The 22,200-nt window shown below is 34.4% G+C and overlaps 11 protein-coding genes across 11 annotated transcripts, besides 2 other annotated features; 4 read left to right on the top strand and 7 right to left on the bottom strand.

Annotated features, from left to right (window-relative positions):
* Positions 1–259: 259 nt before the first annotated feature.
* Positions 260–22,200: part of a mobile genetic element that runs on past the window's edge.
* TVAGG3_0724680 (uncharacterized protein) lies at positions 1,496–1,930 on the bottom strand (the record flags this gene model as incomplete). Its single annotated transcript, XM_051244270.1, has 1 exon — positions 1,496–1,930. The coding sequence occupies one exon, from the start codon at positions 1,928–1,930 to the stop codon at positions 1,496–1,498; it is 435 nt and encodes a 144-aa protein (XP_051090857.1).
* TVAGG3_0724670 (uncharacterized protein) lies at positions 1,976–2,248 on the top strand (the record flags this gene model as incomplete). The annotated part of the gene is made up of 1 exon (XM_051244269.1): positions 1,976–2,248. The coding sequence occupies one exon, from the start codon at positions 1,976–1,978 to the stop codon at positions 2,246–2,248; it is 273 nt and encodes a 90-aa protein (XP_051090856.1).
* Positions 5,746–6,716, bottom strand: TVAGG3_0724660 (organellar and viral DNA polymerase type B; the record flags this gene model as incomplete). Its single annotated transcript, XM_051244268.1, has 1 exon — positions 5,746–6,716. A coding segment is annotated over one exon (971 nt), but the record flags the coding sequence as incomplete, so codon positions are not given.
* Positions 7,842–8,261, bottom strand: TVAGG3_0724650 (uncharacterized protein; the record flags this gene model as incomplete). The annotated part of the gene is made up of 1 exon (XM_051244267.1): positions 7,842–8,261. The coding sequence occupies one exon, from the start codon at positions 8,259–8,261 to the stop codon at positions 7,842–7,844; it is 420 nt and encodes a 139-aa protein (XP_051090854.1).
* Positions 9,845–11,436: a mobile genetic element.
* Positions 13,034–13,585, bottom strand: TVAGG3_0724630 (integrase core domain containing protein family; the record flags this gene model as incomplete). Its single annotated transcript, XM_051244266.1, has 1 exon — positions 13,034–13,585. One exon carries the CDS (start codon positions 13,583–13,585, stop codon positions 13,034–13,036), a length of 552 nt encoding a protein of 183 aa, XP_051090853.1.
* TVAGG3_0724620 (ATP binding) lies at positions 14,139–14,549 on the bottom strand (the record flags this gene model as incomplete). The annotated part of the gene is made up of 1 exon (XM_051244265.1): positions 14,139–14,549. The coding sequence occupies one exon, from the start codon at positions 14,547–14,549 to the stop codon at positions 14,139–14,141; it is 411 nt and encodes a 136-aa protein (XP_051090852.1).
* Positions 18,301–18,942, bottom strand: TVAGG3_0724610 (uncharacterized protein; the record flags this gene model as incomplete). Its single annotated transcript, XM_051244264.1, has 1 exon — positions 18,301–18,942. One exon carries the CDS (start codon positions 18,940–18,942, stop codon positions 18,301–18,303), a length of 642 nt encoding a protein of 213 aa, XP_051090851.1.
* On the top strand, positions 18,968–19,369 carry TVAGG3_0724600 (uncharacterized protein; the record flags this gene model as incomplete). The annotated part of the gene is made up of 1 exon (XM_001328901.2): positions 18,968–19,369. The coding sequence occupies one exon, from the start codon at positions 18,968–18,970 to the stop codon at positions 19,367–19,369; it is 402 nt and encodes a 133-aa protein (XP_001328936.2).
* TVAGG3_0724590 (protein of unknown function, DUF4106 family) lies at positions 19,366–20,253 on the bottom strand (the record flags this gene model as incomplete). The annotated part of the gene is made up of 1 exon (XM_051244263.1): positions 19,366–20,253. One exon carries the CDS (start codon positions 20,251–20,253, stop codon positions 19,366–19,368), a length of 888 nt encoding a protein of 295 aa, XP_051090850.1.
* TVAGG3_0724580 (uncharacterized protein) lies at positions 20,270–21,151 on the top strand (the record flags this gene model as incomplete). Its single annotated transcript, XM_001321518.1, has 1 exon — positions 20,270–21,151. One exon carries the CDS (start codon positions 20,270–20,272, stop codon positions 21,149–21,151), a length of 882 nt encoding a protein of 293 aa, XP_001321553.1.
* Positions 21,377–21,904, top strand: TVAGG3_0724570 (uncharacterized protein; the record flags this gene model as incomplete). Its single annotated transcript, XM_001321519.1, has 1 exon — positions 21,377–21,904. One exon carries the CDS (start codon positions 21,377–21,379, stop codon positions 21,902–21,904), a length of 528 nt encoding a protein of 175 aa, XP_001321554.1.

Below are 22,200 nucleotides of genomic sequence, written 5' to 3'. Positions count from 1 at the left end.
AAGTGGCTTTGGTAATTTTCAGTTGCTAGTTCAATAGGTCCTTTAACAGACAATTTGTATGTTATTGGAGCAGTAGATGTTTGACCTTGCTGGAAGCAAAAGTCCACTTCTGTTGGAAAACCACATAAGAAATGTGTGTTGTCATAGCTATCCCATTTATGTTCCACACTACCATCATCCACACAATGACCTCATAACATCTTCATTAAATCCTATCATATCATTGTTTGTATTGCAGGCGTTCGCAACCATTTCATAAATATACAGGTCCATATGATTTTTCAGGTTCTGCAGGCATATTTCCATAAGCTCCCATGGAAAGCTGAAGATATTTAAACTTAGGGTTCTCAAAATTAACATAATAGTTGTCTTTCTTTCTAAATAGTGCCCAAATACTTTTAACATTAATAGGCGTATAAGCTGCTGTAAATGTTGCACTTGAACTATCTGTATTCTTTGAGAATGAACCGTCCATAGGAATCCAATCCATAACTTTAACAGGAAAACATAAAGCCTCGTTTGTATAATGTTCTACAAGTTCTGTATAAATGTTAGGGTCTAAAGAGAATGACTTTGGATGAATGAAACATTCATTAAAATCCATCTTTGTTCGAAATAGTTGCTGGGTTACAGTTGTAATAGTAACTGTTCCACTAGCTTCTACTGCCTTCGTTATCATAGTGAATGGTTCATTCCATGGAACAAATTTATTTGTCGGTGGATTTGAATCTGAAGCAAATGCAACTTTAAGAGTTGGATTGAAAGCAATGATATCATTTACAGATATAGATGTGCATTGTAAGGCGTCGCTACTGAACTTTACTTTAAGCTGAATGTTTCCTGCAAAAGCTGGAATAAATCGAATAGCTTCTAATGGAAGGAATCTTCTAACAGGAATTCTTAAACGAAGCTTAAAATCAAATGATTTTCCTGCTGTAATTGGACCACTAACAATTTGTCCTGTTCTGCATGTTCCCGAATGACTCCATACATCTTCATGTCGAGTCTTTGAGAAAACATCTACTTTCTTTATTTGTTCGGTAGTTTGTGAGTTTGAAGTTATATATGCTTCTTCTCTTGCGTTGTCTTGAGAATATACGATACGACCATTTGCAAGGATTTGATATCCAGCAACTGCATAGAAAGCGTCATCGAAACCAATCCAAAATCCTGGTGGGTTTGTTTTATTGGAACCTGAACCAATTTCTTTATCTACAATAAATTGACCTTCCATTTTATACGTAATGAATGTATTGTAAAGGTCCAACATATTTTCACCAGGAGGTGAGAGATTGAATGTTACCCATGTGTTATCTTTAGCAGTTCCAGGTTGTGATGGAATCTTTGCGTCAGAATATTTTCTATTAGTGTCACCAATTTGAACTGCATTGTCTATGATATCGAAATATGAGCGAATCTGATGAATATGCTCTGCTGGAGTAAATTCGTTTAACTGTTCGTTCTGCATGTATTTACTTCGGATAAAAATATCTATTTACTTCATTATTCTCACTCTTCTTCTTGGCATTCGTGGTGGAAGTTGTTTCTTGACATTTTCAATGAACTGTACATTCTCTTTTGTCTCAACTTCTTTCACTGGCGGGTCAGGATTCTTTGACTCGGTTTGTTTTTCAATGAAATTCACGAACTTTGCAATAAGCTCTTGGTTCGTTATTGAAAGTACATCTGGCTTCTTTTCTTCTGGTTCTATTGACTTTTCAGTTTGAACAGAAGGTTTTATATGGGCTTCGTGGACTTCACCCTTGCCATGCACCTTAATGTTGTCGCTCTCTGCATTCGCTAATGGAACCTTTCTTTTTCTTACGTATATTTTACCATCTTTACTCTGACTTACATAATAGAAAGGATGTTGTATTCCTCTTGCGTCATTTAATATAATAGACTCTCGCTCTGATTTTGACAAGCTCATTTTACATCGGTTAAAGTTTTAATTTTGTTTTTTATCTGCAGTCAAATGACTCAGACAAGCCCTACGGACAAGACCCAAGGGGTCATAGATGTTGAAGCATTGAAGAAAGAAATTCGTGAGCAAATTTTATCCGAACTGAAGGAACAAAAACAAGAACAAAAGCCAGAGAGACCAAAGAGAAAACTTAGTGAAAAACAACTAGCTGCATTAGCTGCTGGAAGACAGAAGAACCCACGTTTGCTGGCGAAAAAAGCTAGAGAAGAAGCAAAAGCAAAGGAAGAACAAAAAGCAAAGGAAGCTGAAGCAAAGAAAGAGTAAATGGTTTATTTTTATCCAAACTAAATGTATAGACAAATACCTTTATCTGTTGCGTTCAGTAGTGAAAACCCTGACGTCAAAATAAAGGGGAACAGAGTAACGTTTAAGTTTCCAACAGACTGGATTGTGAACATAAATGAAGAGAAGTACATTGGCATAACATCTATGTATATAACACGTGCTTTCAGAAAGGTTGACTTTATACTTCAAGTCGAGATAGAAAATGACGAACAGTCTTTAAGCGCCCAAAACATTCACATATACAAATACTTTAAAGACGATACAACATTGTTGCAATGTATGATTTCATTTAATGAGATGTTCGAGAAAAAGTTCAATATTGAAGTACAAACTTTACAGCCTTTACGTGAGTTTCTTGCACAACTGAAAGAAGAAGGTAGTCAGCCACAACTTATAGACTTTCATTATGAATTTAATGAAAATGAAGATGGAACTCATGACTGTCAGTTTGTTATATATTCACCATTCAATGAAGTCGCTAAAAAGAAAGAAAATCCATTACGTATAAGGTTTCAAATCTCTGAACCCAATGAAGACTTCAAGAATGTTTTCAATTATGATGCAATACTTCCGAGGAAAAATGAATTTTCAAAGATTGTAACACCTGGCATTTGGGATAGAAAGCAAGCTATATTATATTCAAACTTAAGTAAGGGAGTTGAAAATGAGTTCATTGGTCATACAAGAACTTCACCACTGTCAAATCCTAAGTATTATAAAGCTTACTGGCTTCAATCGTGAGTTTTGGATAGACATGTTCTCCACTCATGACCATAAGTGCCCAGTGTTCTTACCTCCAGATGGGAAAGATTGTTTATACATTGAAGCACAATTGTTAAACTCTACAATAGCTGTATTGTAAATGACCACATAGGCTTCGCCCATGCCGCTAGCGGCTTATTTTTATCACAAATGACCTCATTGCTGACAAAAATAAATGACCTCAGAACTTCAACTTACGAATAAAGCTTGTTTTAGTCGTTATTGAAAAGTTGAACTTTTCAGCAAAGCAAGGTTGACATGACTTACATAAGTCGAATGCAATCTCTTGACCATCATAAAGTGCTTTGTAAAGTTTCATTAAACTGAACTCAGAGTCTTTGTCATATGTTCCAACAGGTATGTGAATGTTCTTATCTTCATTGTAATAGCATTGTATAGCTTCAGGAAACATTTCATTAGCGGTTAAAGCAATAACATCTTGCTTCACGCCTTTCATTCTGCAGTGAAATGCAACTTCATTTAAATCATTCGTGAGTAAGTCTATGTAGGTCTTCTTTCCACAGAAAATACTTTTATAAGCTAAACTTTGTTTTCCAGGTGTTATTTCTGCAAAGTCGCTATGAAATTGACCAAGGTTCTTTCCTATAAGTTCTCTACCGTATCTCTTCTTAAACTCTGCTGCAAGCTTTGGGATGTCTTCATTATATAAGTGCATACTGTCGGTATCCTGGTAAAATATTTGAAGACCCATGTCCTCTGCAGTACAGAATACTTCATTCATAATACGTTTTGACATAGACAGAATATTAACACCAAGTGGACAGAAGTTAAAGTGTCTGCAAATGCTTTTCGTTAGCTTGAAAATAGTTTTATCTGAACCATCCAAACCTTCGAACTTCACTATATGGTTGTAATTTCTTATAGCATATCTTATAGCATCTTTGTCATCTACTATGGTTATTTTTGACTCAATAGGAGATAGAATAGTTTTGCCATAAATGCTGTTCAGAATGAGTTTTATAATTTCTTGTAAGGGGTTTTCTTCTTTCTTATACTTTAACCTTAACTCAAACAACTTCTTTACTTCATCTCTTATTCTCATATCTCTGTTTCCATCGTAATAGTATCCTTGCAACACTTCACATTTGACACCTTGATATTTTATGAGGTCTTGTAATGTTATATGGTCAACATACATGAGACAGCAAGTGTTTGAACTTCTTGGAACGTTAAGTTCTGGATTTAGTTCAGGGTCGCAAACTATTAAATGAAAGTGTCTGGGTATACCAATCTCTGTTATCTTAATGAGAACAAAGAAGCCAGACATAAACTTTTCACCAATGGGTTCCTTTTGGTCATCATCGAATAAATGTCTCATGAGATACTCTGTGTTTAACATTTCTTCCTTCAATACTTTTGGAATACCTTCTAAAGTATAAAGTCTTGCTATAGCTGAAGGATATAATGAAACAGTGTCGAAGTCAGCAATGAGTTTCTTTTTGCTCTTTTGTTTCATGTTATCTGACAACATACATCTTCCACCTTGAATGCATCTCGAAATAAATTCTCTTGGTTTATTTGAGAGGTCATAAAGATTTCCATTCGGGAAGTATACTCTGTTCTCAAACAATTTGTTAGCAATTGAACAAATACTAACGTAGTCATAAACGTTTAAATCAAACTCTTTCAATAAGTCATTGCGGAACTTTACAAAACCTTCTCTTAAAATTCTTACATCTTGTTTGCAGTAAAACGTGCTATATTTTTCTAAGTCGAAGTGGTTCTCATCTATTCTGCAACCTTTGATGGAATCTATGTTTTTCATAAATGTATCTGCATCCCGGATAAACTTACATGCTTCAGAAATGACACCAGTTCTGTTGTCATTTGCTAACAAAACTGCTGTAGTAGTTATATGGAAATACTTCTTTCGGTCCTGTTTGTAAGTTAAACATAGCAGGAAATAGTTTAAGCTTCTTATTTATAACACTGTAAGAGTCTTTTATAATAATTGCCCGTCCTTTATATAAACCAGTTATTTGCATTGTTCGTGAACCTTTAATGATGGGAGTTCCTTTCACTTCTGTCATGTGTCTTAAGATGAAGTTTATGTCATAACTGAGGTTGTGAAAATATATTAAACTCTTGTCAGGGAGTCGTTCCAAAAATTCTGTTGCACAGTTCTGACCCCATATGCTTTCACTCACTGAACCATCTTCACTGTCGTAACATATGTTAAAAGCTTTATGAAAGCCATCAGTACTGCACTCAAAGTCAGCAAAGAAAACGTGCTCAGGAATGAACTTACATTTAGCTTTATTTACTTCTTTTGACTCTGCTTTCTTCTTCAGTTGTACACAATACTTTGGAGCATATGTCAAATCTTTAAATGGTGCAAGGTTCTGTTTATATAAGTCAGTAGTATATGTGAAAAGTTCTCCATAAGAAATAGGTTCAAATATTTGCACTCCCACAATGTTTTCATAACATCCCATAACGGTGTTGTTCTATCATAACGAACTACATATTTATCTTCTCTCTTTGTATAAATCTTCATTTGTTTCTCAATGTTCATTCCACCACAAGCTTTGAGAATTTCTATATAGTTGTGAATGAAATATGTTGTCATTGGTAATCTTTCGTTTAGCATGTAGTGGTCTTCAACAAGAAGTAAGTCAATAGTTCTAACAGTTTCACATTCTTTTGGTATGTATCTCTTTATTTCATTATGTCTTGAGTCATTGAAATAACCAATGGTAACATTAAATGCTATACCTGTTGCGTCAGAAATTTCTTGTACTTTACTTTGAGGAAAGTCTCTAACACGAATGACTTCTCTCATGTGGTCAATAGTTTCTTCATTTACTCCAGCCTGAATGCAAGCATAAACGAAACAATTGTCTTCTGTCATAAGTGCTGCAGTTCTTTTGTTCAATTCATTGAAGATTTGGTAGCGCTCAAGATTTATAGGTAATGTGCAAAGATACTTCCAGAACTGACCGCTTCTCTTCTTATAAAACTTCTTTTCACCATTATCTTTCCAAAAGCTTTCTATAAGTGCTGGGTTTCCTGTTTGCTTAAGAGCTTCCAAAATGGCTTTCTGGTCATTTGTCAGTGTGCTTTCATCTCTATATGGTCTCTTTTTTGGTTTGCCTTTCTTTACATCTGACATCGTTAAGCCTTCATATTCTGTTAAATCATACATCTTTATTTCGGTAAGATTCTTTATGTTTGTCAAGAAGAAGTCATAGTGCATTTCAACAATACCTGCAGCATTTGCTTCTATCTCTGATATAAAGTTCTCCTTCAAGAGCTGATGTAGTAATGTTCCAATATTATTGAGGTTTAACGTAGAACATTCATACTTTCCACCAAGTTTATAACATACCATCCATCTTTGTTGTGAGTTTATTTTAATTTTCTCTAAGAGTCTCATGAAAACCTTACCGAAATGTTTGTGTAAGTAGTCTCTGTTTGGTTCATCTAAAGCTTCGATGTTAAAGTCAATGAGTCTATTGCCTGACTTCACATTTCTCTTCCTATTCTCTTCATCTTTCTTTAACCATCTCTCACCTTCTTTTGGTTTGTCGTCAATGGAACGAATGACATCGTTAGCTTTGCGAACTTGTTCTATAGCACTTTTAAACATCTCTCTTCTCTGTTGTTTCAGTGTGTCGTCTCTTCTTCTTGTTTCACCAACGTTTGCATTTGTTATGTCAAACATTTCTCTTCTTACTTCATGAGGTACTGAACGTCTATGATATAAGTCAATAGCAACGTCATTTAAAGGAAATGCTATTGCATGGACTTCGTCCTCGCCGCGTTGCGGCTTTATGAACTCATGAATTCTATCATAACTTATTGCACCATTATAGTCTTTAATGAAGTCAGCGAGTGCTTTTTTGTTTGTTGCGTAATGCTTTGCTACTTCTATATTAGCTTCTGTAAGAAGTTGTTTTATTTCCGAGTGTTCTAACTTAGACAACTTCCGATACATCTTTAGTAGGAAATAAAAAAATATTTTTTTGAAAAAATTAGATTACATTTTTTAAGTTATTTTTCAAAATAATTTAATATTTTTATTTTAATGAAACACATGCAAGATTGCAAGTTCTTTTCATACAATGCTCTCGCTACTGCCATCAAGAATGAGTTCAATGGTGCTTCAAACGTTAATGTTATCTTTAACAAGAAGTTTGTGAAAGAATCTAAGTTTGGTCAGTATGTCAGACCATTAGCTATTGTCATTGACCGCAAACGTTATACTTCACAAGAGTTAGCAGTAGTTTTGAAACAAAAGAGTATCTTCGTGAATGTCAAAGATACTCATTATACTGTTATAAAGAACTCTAACATTGACTTCTTCAGTATTGCTATGAATCTTTCCGAACAGAAAGAATATAAGAAGGGTGAAACAAATGTGAAATATTATCCTTCATCTCTGAAGACAATAACGAACAAAGATGTTATACAGAAATTCTTACCAAAGGTTGAAGAAGCTTCAATTGACATTGACGAAGGAGTGAAATGGTTGAAGAAATTGACCCTGAAGCTATTTAAGCAAAAATATATTTTTGGTTAGTCTTCATATCGATATTTTACAACAATTCCCCAATGTATAAACTTTTCATACGCTTTTTCATAAGCTTTATATACCTTCAGAAATTTTGCATAATCTTTAGAAGCATTTAGATATTGTTTAAATGCTTTGTATGTCTTCAGAAATTTTGCATAATCTTTTACATGTTGTTCGTTCTCTTCTTCTGTCATGAGTTCCGAATATTCTAAATTCATGTTCTTTCATATGAGATAAAATTTTATAAAAAAAATAAAATTAGCTTAGATTTTTTTATTCTTCCTCTTTGAAGTTATCGAAATATTCTGTTATTTTTTCCTTCAGTAATGGTAAGTCTTCTTTGAATGTAAGTATTGTGCAACCTTTGATGTCATAGTGTGTTTGAGGAAGAGTACTTTTGACAATTTCCTTTATTTGCTCATTCGGTGTCATTGAAATCGGTAAGTTTTCACGATAGAACCAGTTTCTGTCAGATTTGTAAATCTTAGCAAGGTCATAAAAGCTTTTGTTGTTTCTTCTGACTAAATGCAACATAACCATATCTCTGTCTTCTTCTTTCTCCAACTCTTCAGTATATATCATATACTTATAACTCTTTTCCTTTCCTTTTGGTACTGAACGCGGTATTCTTTTCTGTATGCTTTTGTCTTTGGATTCAATGACTTCATCTTTTGCTTGAAGTTTCTTTTCCAGCTCTCCACGTTCTTGTCTGTGAAGTTCGTCAAGAAGTTTGTAAATATTCCAAGCATAACGTGGTGAAGCCCACATTGCAACTGCATTTACTAAAAGTCTATGAACATAATATCCTCTCAAACCGTTTGGCAATTTTTCACGGTTTTCGAATGGAATCTCTTCCCTCGGTTTTCCGAGGGAAGCAATCATATGAGGAAATTCTTCTAAAAGTTCTTTTGCCTGTTGGTTTTCAAACCAATGATATGCTTGCTTTGTAGAACTAAGAGCATTCATTATACTTTGCATTTGGTACATGTCATCTTTGACTGAACGAATGAGTCTCAATTGTTTGTTATACTGTATGTATGTATTCTTCATTTATGGCTTCATGAACGATAGCAGTTGTTGTGTTCTCTGTTGTTGACATATCTGTCTTTACATACAAAATAAAAAAATAAATAAAAATAAAATTAGCGTTATTTTTTCTATCTTTCACAAAAGACCAAAAATAAACGCTTTACATGTATTTTTCAGCAACTTCGTCAAATAATTTTATAGCTTTATCTATCTCATCTACTTCAAACGTTTCTTTACCTTTTATGGGAGCACCATACATTTTCTCAAACTTTTCGAGTAGTTCTGTTTCTGCGGCTCTCATATCATTAACGAACACAACCTTGACTCTATTGACTGTACTGTCATATCTTAGAGTTATATATATGTTCTTCCTATCTTATATCTTTTTGTGTTGAAGTCCTTCGGTTTCTGAACGATGTAAAGTAAGCCTTCACTGCAACGTTCCGTATCGAATGAACCATAAGTTATGAAGTTATATCCAACAACTGGGTCAATCCATAACAAAACTATTGGTATAAGACTTTTGTCGATGAGATATGCTGTAGTTCCATAGAATCTTACTGATATCATAAGCTCAGGATTTTTGTCAAAATTTTCTGAGTTGAAGCATTTCTAACCAGTCGTGTGTTTTCTTTCCAGATGGAGATATAATGTCTGACAAAGAATATTTGTTGTATTTCTTTGAGTATCTTACGTTTAAATCACCTATTCTAACCAATTTGGTGTCATTGTCTATCTTTCTAACTGTTTCAAACTCAATGTTTGACATATATGTCTTTACATACAAAATAAAAAAATAAATAAAAATAAAACTAACTTTATTTTTTCTGTCTTAAGGAAATTCACGATTTTTGTTGCTGAATTCAATAAAAATATATTTTAGGGTAGATGGTTAGATCTAACCTCATTTCTACCTCTTTTCTACCCAGTTATTTTATAAACGTTTTACATGGTAAACGTTATTTTTGGAATTTTGTGAAAACTCAACGGTTTGACACGTGCCCTAAAAATTATTTTACTCAGAATTTTGTGCTGAATTCAATAAAAATATATTTTAGGGTAGATGGTTAGATCTAACCTCATTTCTAACCTCATTTCTACCCCAGTTATTTTATAAGCGTTTTACATGGTAAACGTTATGAATTCGTGAGACTCTAAACAGTTTTGTAGCCTCTATTTCTTCTTTTAGTACATCGAATGTTTTAACAATGCCGAAGGTTTCTTTATATTTCTTCTTGACATCAGATTATAGATCCAAGGTGATGTGATTTTTGCATCCCTGGGATGGACGATACACCCAAAGTGTCACCTTTTTGGGATAACATGAATTTTAAATATCATGAGAGTTCTGCAAACCATATGCACAATATCTATTCAGCCTGACTTCTTGTATATATGAGTTAGACTTCTTAAATATTGTGCTTGGGGCGATATAAGCATTTCCGAGATTACCATCGTGCTCAGTAGTATGCTACTTCTCCCTGGTTCTAGCTCAGTTCCAAGGATATTGGCGTTCAAGGATTTGGCAAGGTCCTTCCGAAGTCTCTCATTCGATGAGAGATTTCGGAAGAATCTTGCTTAAAGTACTCCAACTCTTGTTCTTTTGTTCCTAAATAGTGAGAAAAGTTATTTGACTACTTAAGGTAGAGATTATCCGAGTCCTCATTTGATGAGAGGCCTCGGATAATCTCTGCCTTAAAATTGTACACTTGTAGTCCATGAGAGTGTAAGTATACATTGATAGGACAGCTTTCTTCTGAAGTCTTAGATTTGATGAGAACCTCAGAAGAAAACTGTCCTATTTTATAGTAAAAGGAGTTTCAGGAGCTCCAAAGCTCCCTTTCGTAAGGATTAGGAGCTTTGGAGCTCCTGGTTCGTAGATGTGTTTCGCATCTTTCATCAGCAAAGGACATTTACCATCTGGGACTCTGTTGATGGAGACTCAGGAGCTCCAAAGCTCCCTTTAGTAAGGATTAGAAGTTTTGAAGCTCCTGGTTCGTAGACGTGTTTCGCATCTTTCATCAGAAGAGGCCCAAATGGTAAATAGCCTCTGCTGATGAGCTTCAGGAGCTCCAAGGCTCCCTCTCGTAACGATTAGGAGCTTTGTAGCTCCTGAAGGTAAGGTAGGATTGCTCTGATCTCTAATCAGTAGATGCCATGCCTCATTATGAACTCTACTGACAAGAGATCAAGAGCTCCAAGGACTCCCTTTTGAGTTAGTGGCGTTCTCACCATTTAGTAGGATTGCTGATCCTACTAATGAAGTGATCACTTAGTATACGTTTTGAATAAATTGAATTTTTTTAGAATTTAGTATTTTTTATAGACATCACATGTATATTATAAATACATAAATTATTCTTTAATTCAAAAAATTCAATTCGGTTTTGGGATGGGTATCCCAGCCCCAAGTATTCAATTTTATTCAATTTTTTAAGAATTTTGGGTTGGGATGCCCAGACCAAAACAAGCTTTATATTTTGATGTGTAGATACGTATGTGTGCATCATTGTTGTGTTATATATTATGTTTTTAATGAAAAAAAATCTGATTCAAAAAAAATTATCACTAATTAGTTGATAATATAAAGAAAAAATAGATAAATTGTATGTTTTGAGAGTATTTATCCACATTCACTCATATGAATTTCATTAAATAGTGTCTTTTTACTCCCAAATTTATTTTGAATTATTGAAATCAAAGAAAAAAAATTAGAAAAATTTCTCGAAATTTTTATTTTCAAAAAAAATTTGGATTTTATATTGAAAACTGACACTGGGAGGACGATAGGGCTGGGATTGGAGATACCCCGCTCACTTGGGAAAAATACGGATCTATAATCAGATAATAGGAAATCGTCAGCAGTTGGATAGTTTTTGTTCAGAAATGCTAACATGTCCATTTTATCTTCTGCTGGTTTTTCTGCTTCTTTCTTTAAGTCTGCATAGTCGTTTCTCATACGTTCTATCTCTTTGACGGAGTAGTTATATCTCCTCATTGCTGCTTTACATTTAGAACATTGCGGGTTCATTTTTGCGTTATACATTGAAATTTGTCCTGCAAGTACAACTATAGCGTCAATGGTTTTCTTAAATTCAAAAGTTGCTGGTTTTATTTGTTCGTTCCATATTTTACCTCTTCTATCTTTATCTCTTATCTGCCATACACATTCAGCAACTAACGAAACAAAGTTGTCGTAGGTCTTAAATTCTTCAGATTTATATATGTCAGAGATGTTCTTATATACCATGTCGCAATCTTTGTCCATAACCTTATGGTTGCAATGATATCCTAGAAACTCATAGTTTACCTTTCGTATGAACTTCTTTATTTCTACTGAGTCAGTTGGTTTCACTTCTATTTCATCGAATTCAGGAATAGTGAGCTTTTGTTGTTGGATTTCAGGCAATTTGGGTAAATGGTCGATGAGGTCCTGCATGTCGTAAAGATACTGTTCATTTTCTTCATCCTGTGCGGTACAGTCTAAATTACTTGTTAAAAGTTCTTGCTTTATCTTCTGGATTTCTGTTTCAAAAGTATATGAAGAAGGAATGAAGCTTTTCATCTCTACTAACATAGATGTTGGATTCATGACTAACGAGTTTGGTGCTGTTGTTTGAATTGTTGTTGTGCCGATTGTTGAAATCATATCTTTTATACAAAATAAAAAAAATAAAAAAATAAAACTAACTTTATTTTTTATTTCGGGAAAATTCATGAAAATTCAAGAGGGTAGAAATGAGGGTAGAAATGAGGGTAGAAATGAGGTTAGATCTAACCATCTACCCTAAAATATATTTTTGGGTCCTTTACACTCATTACGAAGAAGTCTTGACAAAACATTTACGAAGAAGTCATGAAAATTCAAGAGGGTAGAAATGAGGGTAAAATGAGGGTAGATCTAACCTCTTCACCTAAACATTATTTTTGGGTCCTTTACACTCATTACGAAGAAGTCTTGACAAAACATTTACGAAGAAGTCATGACAAATTCAAGAGGGTAGAAATGAGGGTAGAAATGAGGTTAGATCTAACCATCTACCGACATTCTCGTCAAATACAAAAAAATGACACTTTTTCATTAGATAACTGTTATTTTTTGACGAAGTGAAGATTGACACTTCGTCAAAAAAATCCCTGAAATCATGTCTTTACATACAAAAAATACAAAATAAATAAAATAAAACTAACTTTATTTTTTATTTCGGGAAAATTCATGAAAATTCAAGAGGGTAGAAATGAGGGTAGAAATGAGGTTAGATCTAACCATCTACCCTAAACATTATTTTTGGTCATGGACTTCGTCCTCGCCGCTTCGGTCTGAAAGACCTCAGGACTCAAAGAGTCCGTTTGCGTCTTTATGTTAAAATAAATGGTACCATTAATGATATCATGACTGTTCTCATTCATGTCTGATTTACATCCAACGAAAAAGTTTAGAAGAATTTTCTTATTCTTTCTGGCATGTTTTTATCTTTCCAGTACTCCCGCTCTAATGGTCCCAGATGAGTTGGTTTAGATTCTCTCAAGTTCTTAGATGGTATAACATCTTCAACGCCTCCTTCATATCTTACTTTATAAGTGTCATCGTTTATGTTGTAGTCAAGTATTTCAATAACCACTCCTCGCTTTGCTTCGTCAATGGTTTCAGCAAGTTTGCCATTACTACTTTCGACTAATTTATGACGAGGGTAAAATGCTATGGAGTCGTCAGCAGCTTTTATAAGATATCCATTACCTTGCGTAGAGTCTACGATATAATAATTTCGACTTAACCTTAAACGTTTCTTTGTCAACGGTTTGTCGTCAAGAACTACACGAACTTTTGTTCCAGGAATGAGAGTAAATTGTGTTGAATTTCTGATATTTTGTGTTTGACTTCGTTTCTTTTGTATATACTTTTCTTCTTGTTGTTGTGTCATTGAATTTGGTGTATGTCCTGTTGTAGAATGTGTTGAGGAATTGTAAACTTCGATGAAATGTTTCATTGTTTCTTCGGTAAAGTCTCGCTCTTGATTTAAATCTCTGAGAGTCCTTATGAAGCGGTTAATGATACCGAGTATGTTATGGTTATGGTCTTCAGTAGTGTAGTGAGTTATGTTATGCTTAATGAGAAATTCTGTGATTTCGTTGCTGAGGTATGCACCGTCTTGGTCTGATGTTAAAATACTTGGGCTATGTTCTGCTACAAACTTTTGTAAAACTCTTAACACTTCATGAGTTCCTTTATTTCTCATTATATACGCAAAAGCTTTGCGAGTGTTAACATTAATGAAGATGAGGAATGGTTTATGTCCTCCTTTTCTGCTTTGAATGAGAGTGTCAAATTGGTATGCGTCAGGAGTGTTGGAGTAAATTGGTAAAAAGTAGTCGTAAGGATTTATTTTTGTTTGATGTACAACATTTTTGTCAAAGAACCTTTTCACTTCAGCTCTGTTAGTAAATCCCGAACTCTTTGCAGCTTCATTGAATTTCTTAAAAGACCTCCATGGATGTTGTTCGAATACTTCTTTCAAGCTCATTTATGTAAAGTTAAAGATTTTAACCAACTCGTATCCAAGCGTGCATTGTTATATAAGGAGGCATATAATCTTTTCCATTACCTGCTGGGTCTGTAATACCAGCTACAACATGTGTATGATTTCCTGCAGTTCCACAGAAAATACCTGTGCTAACATCTTTGGGGTCATCTGAGATATCATATCTATTCATTCCCTGTCTATTCGAACCCGCTGCAAGATTTATATAACCTCTTTTTGTTATTGAATGTGAATGGTTTCCTTCCACAGATGTTCTTCCACTGAACCTATGCATATGTGAAGGAAGGTTTTCAATACCTATTTTCTTTGAACCTCCCATCTTCATTGACTGCGTATTAGTGTAGAATGGAAAACTGTCAACTATTTCATACCATCTACCACCAAATAAAGTGTTTGGATTTATTGGATTCATAGACGTATAAACAGCTCCTATAGGATATATTAAATCATATATGCTCATAACTCTATAAACATATTCTAAAGAACTTATGTCATTAAATACCATTTGGAATGTATCTCCCGGATGAAATGTTGCATTTGTTCCACTTTTATAATGTAATGTTAGTTCAATAGAATTATCCAAGAAAAATTCAAAAGTATCTGGTTGAAGACCTCTAACAAATTCAAATGGAGTTGCTGGTTCACCATTTATAATTTCTGTTGTAAATGTCATTGTATCTGGTTTCGAAAATTTCTTTGTTAGTTCTGTATCCACATAAGTTTTGTCGGCTTTACTGTCTAACATTGCTGGTAGTTCATATGCTTCAAAGTTTCTGGCATGACCTTCGATATTCCTGCAACTCTTATCTAAATTGTTAAGAGTATCTTTTACGCTTGTACTCGGATTCTCTAAAGGTGCACTTGAACCCAAATCATAGTTCAATATTATGTCGTCTGCTCTAACAGTAGTGAAGGATTTATGTGTATGATTTTTGTCGGCTTTACTGTCTAAAGAAGTTTGAAGTTCATTTATATCGGAGATATTGTGTTTATGAGATTTCAAAACTTTGTTCGTTGCGTCAAGTTCTGTTTTGTCAGCTTTACTTTTAATAGCATCTTCAAAAGTTATTTTTGACTTAACTCTCAAAGTAAATCTTGGTTCAACTAATACACCGTTAACAAAGAAGTATGAAGCATAAATTTCAGCGTTATAACCAAATGATTGTGGTGCTATACCTGTGTCATACTGTACAGTACAGTGTATGTCATAACCTTTAGCACGAATGAATTTATATCTTCTTTCATTAACATTTTTCGTATTCACTTTTTCACCCTGTGTTAAATATCCATGATAGTCCGTTATAATCTGTTCATCAGAACTTATATAATGAACATGGTTTTTGTCTGCTTTATTGTCTAAAGAAGTTTGAAGTTCATTTATATCGGAGATATTGTGTTTATGAGATTTCAAAACTTTGTTCGTTGCGTCAAGTTCATTTTTGTCCGCTTTACTATTTAATGTAGCTTGAAGTTCATTTATATCGGAGATATTGTGTTTATGTTCTTTATCTGCTTTTTCGGCTAATTTCTCTTCTATCTCATTTATTTCAAGTTCATGCCTACCACCACCTCCCGAAGAAGTATTTTTCTTCAGCTCTTGAAGAACGTCCACTTCGCCATCTTTGGTGTCAATAATGAGACTTTGAGTTAAAACCTTTCCTGTCTTAATGGATGTTTGTAAAACTTCTTCTTCACCGTGTTTCGGGTCATGGTCGTCGTCATATCTTGTGAAATCAGAGATGTTGTCATACATTAAGCATATCTGTCTCAAAAGTTTGCTATTTGGAATTGGAACGAAAGATATACAGAACTTTCATCATCTCCTAAAGTCAAGTCTGCTTTCTTAAGTATTTCTTGAATGTATGCAATGGAAGAGAGTACCTGTTGAGAAAATATTCGAACAATATTATTTAGCTGTTGGTTTTGGGTTCTTCTGGAGTTTCTGTTGTTTCAGTTCCTTCTGTAGGTTCTGTTGGAGTTTCTGCATCTCTTGACTTCAATGCTCTTGCTCTCAAAGACCTAAATGTTAGAGCCCGGGTTTTACAAAGGACTTTATAAATGCTTTAATAGTTCCTGGTAAGTTATTGTTAGCATTAAGTAAGTTCCTTATGCTTCCATCATGTACGTCCATAGCACTATGTAAAAAATCTATACTTTTCTTGTAGTCAGCAATAGACTGACTGTGATTTTTTAAAGATTTGTCAATACCTTTAAGCCAATCTTCATGCATGTCTGATATATGAGCCAAGAATATCATTTGCTTCCTTTAGTGTATTTTGTGCTTTTCGTAAAGTATCCAATCCGTACGTGCATTGTTTGCTATACGTCTTACAGTATCTATTTGACTCCTTGTTTCTTGCATCCAACCAGATAAAGTTTTAATAGTATCCGAACCATTTGAAATGAAGTTCAAAGCATTTTTAACATCATCTAAAGCTTCTTCACCAAGTACTGCCCATATCTTTCCGATTTGGTATTGAAGAACTCCATATGAAGCAGCTGTTAAACCAGTATTTATAAGGTCCCATATCCATGATTTAGCAGTTTTTCCATCCTTTCCATCCTTTCCATCCAAACCGTTTTCGCCTTGAGGTCCTTGTATTCCTTGTATTCCTTGTATTCCTTGTGGTCCTTGTGGTCCAGTGTCACCCTTCTCTCCTTTCAGTTCATCTTTATGTTCGTTATAATATTCTAATGTCATAAGGTGTACATCATTACTGCTACCAGCAACGCCGAGAATTTGTTTCTCATTCATGACTAAATTCTTTAGGCATTTAATGTTGTCGTCAAATCGAAAGCTCTTTAACAATTCAATGAGAACATTCAGTACTTTCACTAATGAGGCATCTACTGTAGAATTTATATATTGCACCGTTCCATCATTTATGATAGGAACTTTACTTATTGTAATGAATGGGTCATAAGTGTTAAAAGTATCGAAATCAATGACTTTTTTAGTTTTTCCATCGTCAATGACTAAATCATTGCCTTCAATGGTTAAAGTTGAGTTTTCGTTTACTAGTTCATGTGCTCTTCTTGCTTCATTTGTTTCATACGCATATGCAGCAATAGTCATATTTTAATGAGAATAAAATGTTGTTCTATTTGCAAAGTACTGACCCAAACGAATACGGAACAGTAAAGCTACAAACAAACTTAGGTCTTCAGAATGAAGCGCTTGCTTTCAGAGTTGTTGACTTCAATACTATCGCAACTTTTGTCATAACAGATGAAACAGATTTCATGGAGTTTGAAATAGATGGAAAGAAGCATGAAATAAGATTTCACAATAATGTAGAATATAAGATGGAAACATTAGCTGGAGTGTTAAATGCGCTCATAAATACTACAATAAACAAGGAGAACGAAGAAAACTTAATGAATGTTAAACTTATTGCAGGAGTTTTGAAGTTCAGTTATGCGAAGGAGTTTAAGATAACACGAATGAGTCATAGAGTTCAATTGCTTCTGGGAGCATACCATATGACATTTCCTTTGAAAAGTTTTGACAAAACGATTGAGATGAAATCTGTTCCATACGTATGTTATGGCAATTGTTTATACATTGAGTCAAAAATAGCTAATGTCACAGGTATTTCAGGAGTTAATAGTAAAGGTTCAGTAGAATATAAGTCTTTCTGTTATGAAGTAAATTCAATGTTCATTCCAAACGTTCCTGTCATAGCAACTCATTTAGGTAAATGGGTTCGCATTAGTCCTCATAATTTGAAAGACATGCAATTCAGACTAGTTGACTTTCAAGGAGAGCCTGTAGAACTGAAGGCACCAGTGCGAATGACTGTTGAAGTAGACTTTTTAGAAAATATTAAATGCAACAGCTTACAAGAGAACTCAGAGCTAAAAATATAAAGTATGAATGTTATGTATTAGGTCATGAACTTTGGTTGTTGCTGTTTGATGAAACAAATGAGTTAGTTATGTCAGTCAAGAGAACAGAAAAAGGCGTCAAAGGCGCCGAGCGCAAAGCGCTATATTGTGTTAGTGAGAACTGCACCAAGTCAATAAGATTAGGTTTGCATTATGAAGATGAGTTCGATACTGTTGAAGAAGTTTTGGATAGATATTACAAATTGCTAACTTGAAATTTTTTTGACTAACGGCGCAAAGCGCCAAGATGGGCTCAAAGAGCCCTCCTGACTGCTTTAATTTACTAAAACATATTTCAAACATAATTTATATTCTGTTGAAAGTTTTGTATACTCGTTCGAATATTTATACTTAAACTCAACTCCTGGAGTACCTGGTATTTCAATGATGCGGATGTTACCTATTTTCATGAATGGTGGCGTTTGACCACAGCATTCGATTTCAGGGTCGAGATAGTCAATGACACATTGTTTCCCTGTTATTCGTGATATAACATTTTCAAGGTCCTCCTTTGTTAGAATTATTTGGTTCTTGCTTATAAGATTTGTCAAAAGCTTCTTATCGTCTTTGAGTAAGATAGTTTGATATAACTGAAGAAGGTAATGGTCTACGTTATCTGAAGGATTTGTTTGAACATTTGTGTAAGGGTTGTCGTTGGCTTCTCTTGAAAGAATTTGGTCCAGTGGTGGATACTCTAACTTAACATCTGATGTAGCGTTAGCGTTTGAAGCTGAGTTTAAATTCACGGCGCCATGCGCCAAGACCGAAGGTCCCGACTTAAGTTCTGGTTCTGGTTCTTTCAAACACTCCGAACTATAGTTCTTTATGACAATATTGTTTGTCGTTCGTGAGTCAACATTTGATGTTGGTTCAATTGGAACATTAACGGCACCAGCTAAGATGGATTTGCTTCTCATTTCATATAGAATAAAAACCTTTTATATGTATGAAATGAACAATATACTCGACAAGGGTTTGAATGTAAAGCTAACGAATGAAAATATTGTTGAATTCACTGAGACAGGAGCTGTGTATAAAGATGTAGAACTACTGAACAAAAGAGCTAAGGGAAGAAGCAGAAACATGAACAAAGGGTGGAAGCCTATAAAAATTTATGTCAATGATGGCTCAGGAGGTTCAAACATAAAGTATGCAGAAAGTTATAGAGTTTATGCGCTAAAAGGTGAAAAGCCTTCATTTAAGAACAGCTATTCTAACGCATATCCTCAAAAGTTAACGGATGGGGAAGTGGATGATATGAATGACAGCAAAAATATTAACAGAAATGGCGACAGAGATGCATGGAATTTGTTTACCATCAGTCAATTGAAGGTTAAACTTTAAAACAATGTTGGTCGTTCCCATGGAATATTTTTGACTTTAATGGTATTAGTCATGATATGAATCTCAAGGTATGAACGAGGAGAGATGAGAGACTTATATGCTTCCCAAATTTCTTCAAAAGGTAATGTTATACCTGACTGTTTCCAAATGAGTTCAATATCATAGCGTGAGAAACCTTGAAAGATAACGAAGTCAGTTATGAGACGTTTTATGTTTAAAGCTAAAAACCTCCATGTTTGCATAAGTATTGCTACAGTTAAGTGGTAATGTCTGACTTTAGTAATGATGTTAGCTAATGGTGAGTCTGGTTTTGACACTAAACCTTTTCCGGCGAAGTCGTCACAAACGAGCAGAGTGTTTGAAGGATACTTTTTGAAGGGGTATTTTGAAAGTTTTGACAGAATGTAGTTTGTAAGTCGTTTCATATCGTAAACTCCTGAGTACTGACGTAAGTGGTGTTTGTCAATAATTCTTTCCATCTCCTCAGAAGTCTTTTGCATTCCTGACTGTATGAACTCTACAATAGCATAATATTTTCTCTTACGTCGAATGTAACGTTGAAGAAATTCAATGAGTTCACTATCTGGAACTTTAACGACAGATGCTTGAACTTTACTCATGAATGTTTTCGCTGTTGAATCCATAGAGTCTGAAGTTGCTGATATAATGATTTGGTCATAGTAAGAGTCGTTTCCTAAACGCTCTGTTATGAGTATATGACGAATTAAATTAAATGTCTTACCTGAACCCATCTTTCCACAATAGAAATAAACACCATTTGAACAGAACTCATAGTCCTTACTGAAAGGAAGAATAAGAGAAGAGTTAAGTTTGTCTGTAGTTTCATTCATGTCTTCATCTACGTCATGTATTAAATGCTTCATTTTATCTCCATTAAAAATGCAAGTCAGAAATATTCAGAACATAGCACCGAGTCTAACTGACAAGAGTATAAAGATATACTATGAACACGTTATGATGAAACCAACCAAAATTCAAGAATGTCAGTATACTTATGAATATCCAAGGCACTGGGTAGAGTATGTAGGAGGTGAGAAAGCTATTGAAATCAGACAGGTTCGAAGTATTCCAGCAGGAAGAACAATATTATTGAAGAACTTTAATGTTTTGAGATATAATGATGAAACAAAGAAGCAAGATAGTTTCCCTGTTGCTGTGTATGTGAACTTAGATACAGGAGATGACATGAAAGTTTTTAACACAAAGCTTCAAATGGTATTGAAAGAACAACTGACTGCGGAAGGACATCCATTACCTTCAGAAGTTACCATAGCATATAATTTTGAAACAAACTCAATAGATTTTAAAGTCATCTCTGCAAAGAAGTCAGGATTTACATTTAATGAAGCAGATGTCTATTCGAATGAAAACTTCAAAGCTATTGCATGGTTAGATAATGACGATTGCTTTAAGAAAATATTTAAATACAGTGACTCAACGATGTCAATAGATGACCTTCGTGGAATGTTACCATCGACATTTACAGTAGAAGGTTCAGCAGGATTGCTTACAAGATTGTCAATTGGTGGTATTTGGTCTCGTGAGAACATTGTTATAAAATCCAGTATAAGTGAATTTGCTGAAGAATCTATATTATGTCTTTCAAACTACATGTATTCGCCGCCGAAGCATTATAGTATAACAAACTTTGTCAGTAAGTTTAACATAAGACTTGTCGAACCTTCTTCAATGAAAGATGTTGTGCTACCCAAAGACGGAAAGGATGGACTCATTATTGAAATGATTTTAATAGCATATTAAATGAGCTTGTTCTTGAAGGTCATTCATGATGAAATAACTGTTGTAGAAGATGTTAGCAATTGTTCAGACATTTTGAAGCGTATAGATGATATAAGAAATAAGTTAGATAGACCGCAAAGCGGTGAGGGCGAAGCCCGTGAGAACGCTTATGTTTCATTGACTTTCTCCAGTAACGAGAACTTTTATGAGATAATATTGAAGAGAGATGATTTTAATATGGGGTAAATGGTAGCTTGGGCAGCTTTAGGCGCAATGGGAACAAAAGCATTAGCATTTGGAGCAAAAGCACTTGGAGCTTATGACGCAGTAAATAAAATGAGTGGAGGAAGGGTTTCGAAGACATTAGATGCAAATAAAGGAAAGATTGGAGGCTGGGTTGCAAAGAAGTTAAGATTAAATAAAATAGGGCTCATAAATAAAGCATCCAATTTGGTTGCGACTGAGTCAGAAAATGCTTTAGGAAAGGACGATGAGTTTGCAAAACACGCAAAAGACTTTAATGACCAGATGAAAGGTGAAACAATGCATTTAAATAGATTCGATGGAACTAAAGAAAATGTTTCTTCTCCACTAGTAGTTCTTCCGTATGGTCCCTATGGAATGTATGGAAACCCTTATGAACGACCATTTGACCCATTGACTGGTGGAAGTAACTGGTATCATTACGGACGAAGAAGAAAGACAGTCAAGTTGGAGACAGACGTGAAGAAAGCAACTAAAAAGAAACCAAGGAAGAGAGTTATAAAGCAATGAATTCAACAGACCCAAAGGGTCAGAGCCGCTTTGCGGCTAGGGTGAAAAAAGAGGTGAAAAAAGAGGTGAGATTTCACCACTTCACCTAAATTTATTTTTTCACCTCTGACAACGTTTATTTTTAAGTTTATTTTATTATTTAGCGAGAACGTTTATTTTTATATAAATGACAGAACAAAAATATAACATATCTACTCAACAGGAATGAGACCCTTACTGACTATGTATTCGTTTAATGCTTGATGAAAACAATGGTACATATTATCGTATGGGTATACACAGCGTCTGTTTCCATC

Source organism: Trichomonas vaginalis, chromosome III (assembly GCF_026262505.1).
Source record: "Trichomonas vaginalis G3 chromosome III, whole genome shotgun sequence".
NCBI classification, from domain to species: Eukaryota; Parabasalia; order Trichomonadida; family Trichomonadidae; genus Trichomonas; species Trichomonas vaginalis.
Note: the sequence above shows the minus strand (reverse complement) of the source record. Positions and strands in the feature narration are given on the sequence as shown.